The 10,421-nt window shown below is 38.3% G+C and overlaps 1 protein-coding gene across 2 annotated transcripts in view; it reads right to left on the bottom strand.

Moving 5' to 3' along the window:
* LOC106880936 (eukaryotic translation initiation factor 4E type 3) overlaps positions 1–10,421 on the bottom strand; it is a 52,948-nt gene that overhangs the window by 1,908 nt on the left and 40,619 nt on the right. The window contains exons 6-7 of one of the 2 annotated variants that reach the window (XM_014931113.2): positions 10,166–10,321; positions 1,538–1,647 (exon numbers count right to left, since the gene is read on the bottom strand). In XM_014931113.2, coding sequence (XP_014786599.1) covers positions 1,592–1,647; positions 10,166–10,321 — 212 coding nt within the window. In that variant the 3' untranslated portion in view covers positions 1,538–1,591. Of the gene's footprint in view, positions 1–1,537; positions 1,648–7,254; positions 9,070–10,165; positions 10,322–10,421 lie in introns of those variants that run through there. The other variant, XM_052967986.1, reaches the window with a different exon arrangement.

The raw sequence follows: 10,421 nt of genomic DNA, 5'->3' as shown, positions 1-10,421 counted from the left end.
CAGACTCGCAGTCATAGGATCACAGTTTCGATTCCCAGACCGGGCGTTGTGAGTGTTTATTGAGCGAAAACACCTAAAGCTCCACATGGCTCCGGCAGGGGATGGTGGTGAACCCTGCTGTACTCTTCCACCACAACTTTCTCTCACTCTTACTTCCTGTTTCTGTTGTGCCTGTAATTCAAAGGGTCAGCCTTGTCACACTGTGTCACGCTGAATATCCCCGAGAACTGCATTAAGGGTACAAGTGTCTGTGGAGTGCTCAGCCACTTGCACGTTAATTTCATGAGCAGGCTGTTCCATTGATCGGATCAACTGGAACCCTCAACATCGTAAGCGATGGAGTGCCAATGGATATACATATATATATATGAACTGATCTACAGGAAATTCCTAAATTATTCACTGGCAAAATTTTCATTTTAGATTATTCTATATCACTATTCACTCATTTTTGAAAATCTTGTGCTACTTTTTATGAAATTGATCTAGCAACCCTATAAGCATTTACTCAGTCACCCATGACGCAGTGAAAAACAAGGTCAATATTTGAGCTTACCCTATAAAGGAATAAACAGTTGAAGATGCTAATGAATTTAATCTGGTGTTCTTGTTGCCCTACAAACACATTCAAGATATTGATTTCTCAAGGAAGAAATTGTACAATTGATTGAACCTAATATATCAGTGTTGTTTTATTGACCCTGGATGGATGAAAGACAGTCAGTTACCACAGTTGGATGTGACTTCAGTAAAGCATGAAAATCCAGTGACCTAGCATTTCTACCCAACAACAATTCTAAAGTGTTGTGTCCACATGCAATATACACATAATGTGCACCTGTAATTACAGTCAATGATATCCAGGAAAAAGCATCTCATATATGATATACACTGATTTTTTTTTTTTTTTTGTATATGATGTAGGGAAAAAGCATTTAGTCGATTATCATAATTGCTGTATATAACACATGGTAAAATTTCAGGCATACAAAACAAAACTCGAATTCAGAAGTGACCTCTGCAGTGACATAGCATGGTTTCAGGCCACCCACTTCCTTAAACATAATATACCTTTAACATATTTGCCTCATCCCTCAAAGGTAAGCAGACCCCCTTGTGCAGTCTGCTCACCTTACACTATGCCATTGGGTCTTCAAACTTTATCAGTCTGAGCTTTAAATGTACACTTCTGTAAAGTCAATATTGTGGATATCACACAATCAAGATTTTTCATGCAAAGTATGCATTAAACACAGAACTGAGACACATTTGTACTACCGATATGTTTGTTACTAATATTGATATATCAATGCAGACTAGGTCTCTGGATTTACTTGTGCCATATTTCTTGTAATAACATCAGTTCAACTGCCTTTCAGGCTTATCGTTAACTGCACATGAGCTTAATATGGTGAAATGAGATTTTTCTTTTATTTATTCTATATATAAGACTTTGCAAATGAGTGTTATCAAGTCTAAACCTATCAGCTATTTACATTTATGCATGTGTGTGTGTAGTTAAAAACAGGTTGGTTACCTTCTCGATATGGAAAACAATTATGCCAACTTCAAAACCAAGTGAATGTATATTTTAGACAACTCCTACAGCATCCTTAACTCCTTCAAATGCTTCATGTGTAGCAAAGGCTGAAATAATAAAACAAATACTGTTTGAGAATTTTAATTCAAAATATTTTTCAGTCTAAAATTTCAGATTGATAAAATTTATAATTTTTCATTCACATTTTATATCCATTTTTCCCTACACTTCCATGGGTTAGACATGTACACATTATTGAAGCATTGTCTTTTTACAGCTGTATACCTTCCCTGTAGTTAACCCTCACCTGTTTCCTCAAGTAAAAGATTCTCATTCCACTTAGATTCAAAAGCACGAAGCAAGCAGACAATTTGTTGAAAGGTAATTGCCAACAAAAAATATTGTTTGTAGTTCAACACATTTTTCCTGCGCAGCATTGAAGGATAATGAAGGACACAGCAATGAAGGACAGTACTTCTATGGTGGTGACACTTATTTACAACTATCAGACAATGTCAAGACAAGGAGACACAAACAAACACACACACACACGTGAAAGTGTGTGTGTGTGTGTGTGTGTGTGATGGGCTACTTTCAGTTTTTGTCTACCAAATTCACTTACAAGGTTTTGGTCAGCCGGAAACTAAAGTAGAAGACATTTGCCCAAGGTACCATGGAATGAGACTAGACCTAAAACCATGTGGCTGAGAAGCAAATTTCTTAACCACACAGCCATACCTCCACATACATACATACGTATGTGTGTGTGTGTGTGTGTGTGTGCATGCACATGCACACAAGTATATTATTTAAATGTTCTATGACCACAGGCAACATAACAAACCCCCATCCCAGCCATGCACAAAACAGACCAAAATCAAATGACCACAAACTCTCACACACACATAACCTACATTTTTCCTTAAAAAAAAAAATCAAACAGAAAACTGTAAGGAAATTTAAACAACCACATACATCTTTTTAAGAACATGAAAACAAAATTTCATTGCCAACAAACAAACAAACAAACAAAAACGTTTTTATTGATAGAACAATCCCTCAAATATTACTCAGTCTTGAAAGCACCATTTATCAGAGACGTAGCTATTGGCAATTACTTTTACAGCTAACCCTGTCATAAATAACCTTTCTGAAAACAACATTTATCACCTTACTCACACACTCAAAGAAAAACATACACCCCATCACCAACTCAGGAACAAATCCTAAACAAACTAATTAAATACCTTCCTGCTTACAATTACAAAAAATACAAACACCACATCTCAAAAAATAAACCAAACAACCAATGGGTAAAAAACACCCCATTAAGAAGCACAAAGTGCAAACCATTGAACAAACACAAGCACAAGACTACACCTCTATCAACAATTACAAGAAATACAAGAGGTACCAAGTTGTTGGATCAGGTAATGAAAGTCACAGAGAGGGTCTTAGCTCAACTAATTAGGGAGAGAGTCAGCTTAGATGAGATGCAGTTTGGGTTTGTTCCAGGGAAAAGCACCACTGATGCTATATTTCTGGTAAGACAGCTGCAGGAGAAATACCTAGCCAAAGATAAACCTCTGTACCTGGCTTTCATTGACATGGAGAAAGCCTTTGATAGGGTCCCCCCATCCCTTATCTGGTGGTCAATGAGGAAACTAGGGATAGATGAGTGGTTAGTGAGAGCTGTGTGAGCCATGTACAGGGATGCTGTCAGTAAGGTGAGGGTTGGCAATGAGTAGTGAAGAATTCCAGGTAGAGGTAGGGGTCCACCAAGGATCAGTCCGAAGCCTCCTCTTATTCATCATAGTCCTCCAGGCAATGACAGAGAAATTCAAGACAGGATGCCCCTTGGAACCTCTCTATGCTGATGATCTTGCTCTAATAGCTGAGTCACTATCAGAACTAGAGGAGAAGTTTCAGATGTGGAAGCAAGGTCTAGAATCGAAGGGCCTTAGAGTCAATCTAACAAAAACCAAAGTCTTAATAAGTAGGAAGGCAGACAAACTACAAATCCCTTCAAGTAGATGGCCCTGCTCGATCTGTAGAAAAGGTCATAAAATGTACCTGGTGTAAGCTATGGACACATAAGAGGTGCAGCAATATCAAAGGAAGACTAACTGGGAAGATATGTTTTTGTGTGTGACAAATGCTTAGGGGCAATAAATACTGAAAATGTGCAGAGAACAGCTTCTGTCACATTCCAAGGGGAAAAACTACAAGTAGTCGAGAGCTTCCGTTACCTAGGTGACCAAGTCAGTAGTAGGGGTAGATGCTCTGAGAGTGTAGCTGCTAGAATAAGAATTGCCTGGGCAAAGTTCAGAGAGCTCCTACCTCTGCTGGTGACAAAGGGCCTCTCGCTCAGAGTAAAAGGTAGAATGTATGACACGTGTGCAAACAGCCTTGCTGCATGTCAGTGAAACATGGGCTGTGATTGCTGAGGACATGCGTAAGCTAGCAAGGAATGAAGCTAGTATGCTCCACTGGATGTGTAATGTCAGTGTGCATACACGACAGAGTGTAAGCACCCTGAGAGAAAAGTTGGACATAAGAAGCATCAGATGTGGTGTGCAAGAGAGTCAACTGCACTGGTATGGTCATGTGTTGCATATGGATGAGGACAACTGTGTGCAAAAGTGTCACACCCTAGCAGTAGAGGGAACGTGTGGAAGAGGTAGACCCAGGAAGACCTGGGATGAAGTGGTGAAGCACGACCCTTAAACTTTAGGCCTCGTTGAGGCAATGACAAGACTTTTCGAGATATGCTGTGCTTGAGAAGACCTGGCAAGCCAAGTGAGACCATAACCGTGGCCTATGCCAGTGCAGCATAACCAGCCCATTTAACAGTACCCTTCAATCAATGGGCAATAAATTGTGCTTGCGAAGACCTGTTGAGGCAAGTAAAATTGTTGTCATGGCCAATGACAGTACTGCCAGTGGCACGTAAAAAGTGCCATTCGAGCATGGTCGATGCGAGTGTCACCTGACTGGCTCCCATGCCAGTGGCACGTAAAAAGCACCATTGAAACGTGGTTGATGCCAGTAACGCCTGACTGGCCCTCATGCTGGTGGCACATAAAAAGCACCCACTACATTCTTGGAGTGGTTGGCTTTAGGAAGGACATCCAGCTGTAGAAACTTTGCCAGATTGGATTAAGTCTGGTGCAGCCTTCTGGCTTGCCAGCCCTCACTCAAACCGTCCAACCCATGCCAGCATGGAAAGCAGACGTTAAACGATGATGAAGATGACAAGAAGTAGACTTCACACAAAAATAAAGTAAACAACCAATGAAGGGGTCAGAAAAACAGCACCCAATCAATAAACAAATACAAGCAATAGTTCACACACACACACACACACACACCAAAGGAAAGAAGTACACCACCAGTACCAAATTATAACAGTTCTCACCTGAAGATCACAGAGGCTTGAAAACCAACTTGCAAAGAGAAACTCTGAATTTCAATAAAAATTCTGAATGGGGGAAATATTTAGCAATTGCAAAAATTAGGAATCAACCCAGATCACTACATCTGATGCAAAAAAAACAAACCAATTAAAAAGCATGACCATGTTCCCTAAAGTATTACTATTATAAAAATAATATGACCATTAAAGACTTCATGTGGAACCAGATCTAATAAGAATTTCATCTTTGGTGCACTTTTTCTGACTAAGACCACCACATTTTAGCCACTACAAAAAAACCTAGAGGCAGCAGACAACAGAAGAGACATAGTAGACAGAAGCAGTGAACCAGCAGCAAATTGGGAGCACTGATACAACACAGGCGGCGAGCTGGCAGAAACGTTAGCCTGCTGGGCAAAATGCTTAGCGGTATTTCGTCTGCCGCTACGTTCTGAGTTCAAATTCCGCCGAGGTTGACTTTGCCTTTCATCCTTTCGGGGTCGATTAAATAAGTACCAGTTACGCACTGGAGTCGATGTAATCGACTTAATTCCTTTGTCTGTCCTTGTTTGTCCCCTCTGCATGTAGCCCCTTGTGGGTAGTAAAGAAATAACTGATACAACACAAAAATAGCAGATGATAGTAGCAGCAGCATACCATAAACAGCTTACATCAAGAAATTCACACCAGCAACGACTATCAAACCTAGTCCAACAACAAAAAGCTTCAAGTTATGTTGGTGCAAACATCGTGTTGATGGTGGTAGCAACAGGAACATTTTTTTAACGATAAAAATAAATGTCTTTGCTTTAAAAATCTCAGAAGAATTTGAGTTATTTATCATAACATAGACACACAAACAAACATTATTTATTTTATTGACCCCCAAAAGGAAGAAAGATAAAGTCAAGCACAGTGGTATTTGAATTCAGAACATAAAAAACACAATCACTGGTGTTTAAGCCCAAGTCTGCCCTGAACAAGGTATCCTATTATCACTGATGTTCCAACTGTGACCACCCTTTCTTGTATTTCAGACAGAGCATCTAGAACATTGTCTGTCTGTGTCTGTGTGTGCATGTATGTATTAACTGCGTAGTCGGAAGAGATGTGTCAGTGTTCATGACTCTTTTCCAGGGACTCTCAGACTGACAGGAAAGGGTTGCTCTCAGACCAGAAACCCAATTTGAATATTTGCAATATTTTGGATTCCCCTAAAAGCACTCATGAGCCCAGGTAGGGGTGTTAAAACATGCAACTGATCAAGGATAAGAATGATTCCTCAGACTTCCATATAGTTTCTGTCAACCAAATTTCACTCAGAAGGCTTTGGTCAATCTGAGGTTATGGGATAAAACACTTGCCCACATTGTCATGCAGTGGAATTGAACCAGAAATCATCTAACTATGAAGCAAACTACATAAATAGACATCCATACCCATGACTCAAAATGGTAGGATGTGATTTTTAGGAATATTTGGCTGCTATTTTTAATTGATCAAATGTCTACATAGAAGCTAATAATGAGTAATTAAGCATAGCAAGAGGATAAGTCAATACAATACTGGACACCTAACTGAAGTGGTGCAGAAAATAGTTTGTATCCTGTCATAGCCCCCAACAGGTTAGAGCAGGCAGGGACAACCTATTTCAGGAAGCAGTTTACATGGGACATGGCTCATTAGGAAAGCCACATCATCATCTTTTGACATCTGTTATCCATGCTGGTATGGGTTGGATAGCTAATTTGGCTTGGTTTCTACAACTGGATGCCCTTCCTAACACCAACCACTTTACAGTTTATGCTGGGTGCTTTTAACATAGCACTGGCACAAGCACTTTTAACGTGGCACTAGTGTGCTAAAAAAAAATGTGATGGCAATTTTTTTGTTAGATGTGCCATTCAGAAATTCCTGTGTACCACAGGTAGCCCATGACTAACTGAGATAATCTTGGTCTCAGTAGGTATCATTACAAGATACTGGCACAAACAGTAGCAGTAACTCTACAGTTCACAGCAATGAGGTCATTTCCTTGTACATCATTAGACCAGTGGATAGATTTTACTTCAGCACTCATTTCATCAATGCTATGGAAACCAGAGTTAAGCACCAGCTGTGTGGATGTTTGTAATTCAGAAAAGATTAGCTAAAGATATAACATAATATCAGCAGTAAAGTATTTTAAGAGATACTACCAAAAGTCATCAACAGTGAAATTATTGATGTCAGCAGCTTAATGAGTTAGAACTAGCTGTCAAATTTAAACAGTAAAAGCTTGAAGCAGTGCAAATGAGGCGACTTAATTTAGATTAGATGTTAATGATAATCACAAAATGCATCATAAAGTAAAACAAAAATTTAAACATTTGGTATATGAAAGAAATATTTTGTTTTGATATAAAGCAACGTAGGAGTTGAAAACCTGAAGTTAAAGAGATAGAATGATACCATGAGCAGCATTGCAATTAAAGAATCAAACATTTGGTTTACTTAGAAATTTTATATATTATTATCATTTTATGTGCATTGTTGGTTTCGATAGGTTTTCTAAGGCAGCTTTTTTTGTAGCCGAATGAGTTTCCCAGAGACAAGACAGATTTTATATATAAAAGCACAGGTATGACTTGTGAAGATTAAGAAGTTTGCTTCCCAACCACATGCTTTCAGGTTCAATTTTGTTGAGTGGCATCTTGGGAAATGTCTTAGAGAGAGAGAGAGATTACCATCACCACCATTTTATGACAATTTCCCATGCCCACGCGGGTTGGAATGGTCTGCCCTACACAATACCATCCTTCTTCATAATCTACTTCCAGAAATAGACCAAATGTTTGATTCTCAACTCACAATACTGAATTCTTTGAGTGAGTGAGTGAGTGAGTGAGTGTGTGAGAGTGTGTGTGTGAGTGAGAGTGTGTGTGTGTGTGTGTGTGTACACCCATACATGCATACAGTGGAAGCCATCTACTATAATCACATATAATCAGTGCCAACATAGATCAAAAGAAAAAGCCCACTAACTAAAGAGATATCAGATGTGATAGTTGTAGGTGATAATTATGATGCAGTGGTGGAGTCATATGTTAGTAAATAGGGTGGATGAGATGATGATGTGTTAAGTTGTCAGGGTGATTGACAGTATCGGTGTATGTATGTATATAGGAAGATCATCATTTAGTGTCCATTTCCTGTGCCGGCATTAGTTCGACAGTTTGGCAGGCGTTGGTCAGCCGAAGAGCTGCCAGGCTCCAATTGTTTGCTTTTGCTCTTCCTAATGCCAACCACTTTACAGAGTGTACTGGGTGCTTTTTATATGGCACCAGCATGGGTGTTTTGTACATAGAACTAGTGCATCATATGTAACACTGGTACAAGTGCTTTGACATGGCACCTGAAGGGGTTCTTTTCTGCACAGCGCTGGCAAGAGTGCTTTTGACATGGTACCAGCATGAATGCTTTTTACGAAGCATGTTTATTATAATTATAAAGTGTTATCAAATGGTCATTATCAAAAATAGTGGATTCCAAATTCTTTATATGAGACTAGTTAAAAATCATCTACTTATAAGAATCAAAGCTCCCAATAATTGTTATATCCTCTACTTGAATTTACCAGTCATTTACTAACATCAGAAATGATCACAATAAGTGGCTACTACTGAGTGAGTGCACAGAAAAGACACTAAAATCTCCTGTAACTCTAAAATGACCATCACTGCTTAAGGTCTTGTCATGTAGTTTGTCGAGGACAGTTCAGATTAAGAGAGCCTATCCCTAACAGCAGGTTTGATTAGAAAGGTTAAATGAGATTGAGATGACTCAACCAGGAAGCAAATCTATATTACAAAGCTTTGTTTACCAAGAGTTTTATGAAAATGAAATCACTGATAATGAAATTAATATTTGTCCATTTCAGAACTTTAATTTCCATTATAGTGTACATAATTCTTTTTGACAAAATGACAAAACATTTGTTGTACTTTCCTTTTTTTTTTCTTTTTTTTTTTTCTTTTTTTTTACTTGTTATGTCAGGAGACACGGGATTTGCCAATGGTCTTGGTAGGCTCCTTGAGACCATTAATGTTCCATTTAAAATTATGCAAATTGACACCTGTAGAAAAATGTGAGCAGCAAGAAAAAGCCAGAGAGATGTTGCTTGAGAAGAAAGAACTGGGAATAGAGGTTAATGTAGGACTAAGGGTGTTGTCAAGAACGGTAATGAAAAGAGAAAAGATGAGCCAGTTGAAAGCATGAATAAAAGTGGCAAAACTCTGGGGAACAAAGGTCATTGAAATAGATATAAAAAAGGGAGCTGATAGCACACCTATGGGAAAGAGGATAGAGTGTATCTGTGAGTGATTTTATGCCAATCTATCAAGTGACCTTTCTCTGGATGAAGTTCAGTACATGTCAAATGTAGAAGAAATACTCTGTGTCTCACTTGAATTTTGTCAACAATTGTTAGAGCTGAAGTATCTTCCGACACTGAAGAGAAGAGCCAGTCTTTTTGGATGCAGCTCTAGATGTGTTAAGGATGTGCTTTTGTAAGGAAAGATTGTCAGTAATAGTGAGGCCTAATTCTTGGAGCAACAACGTAAGTATACTGGTTGAGCACTGCCAATATTTACAATGGATGTTGTGCCATAGAGCTTTCTTGATACAAACAGTGTTCTAATGATTTTGCTGTTGAAAGAGCCAAGATATTACAGCCCCAAAGGAAGGTGATTTCAAAGTCTCTATGCAGATTTAGCATATGGAGGATGTAGATTTGCATAGAGATGATACATAATTGGGGAAGATTAGGGAGGAATAAAGGATTGTACAAATGTAAATGTGTCTCAGTTTCATTAGACCTCATCAATGAAGGATCAGTACTTCCAGTACACACAAGGATCAGTGTGATCAGTACTTCCAAGCTAGATTTTTTTTTTAATCATTTTCGCTAAATATCTCATTCAAATTTCAAAGCTAAAATAGAACTTAACCAGCTTCAAAATGCAATATTTTATTCAAATAATAAAAATACACAGCTGTATACACACTTAAAGCAGAAAACATGATACAAGAGAGTTACATGATCTAGTGAGAAGTGTCCTACGCATTTGCATGAGAAAGATACGTTTATGTAGAACTACTCCTTCCCCACTTCATACTACAACAAAATGTTTTTTTTTTTTAAATCAATGATTTTTATCAAGGACACTAACCTTTATAGTATACTGATATGAAAGTAACTCCTGGAAACATGGACTCAATCTTCTTGGTTAATGAACTTTTTTCAACAAGGTGAGCCTGAGTATTCCACACTTGAAGTATGTCATCCCGACCTCGTATGCTACAACTCACTCCTCCAATTTCATCCCCTGTAACAAAGGTAATAGATACTGTGAACTTTATGAGTGTGCACGCATATACATATTTTATATATATATATATTTATATATATATATATATATTATATAT

This window comes from Octopus bimaculoides, chromosome 5 (genome assembly GCF_001194135.2).
Source record: "Octopus bimaculoides isolate UCB-OBI-ISO-001 chromosome 5, ASM119413v2, whole genome shotgun sequence".
Lineage (NCBI taxonomy): Eukaryota > Metazoa > Mollusca > Cephalopoda > Octopoda > Octopodidae > Octopus > Octopus bimaculoides.
This window is presented reverse-complemented; position numbering and strand designations above follow the sequence as displayed.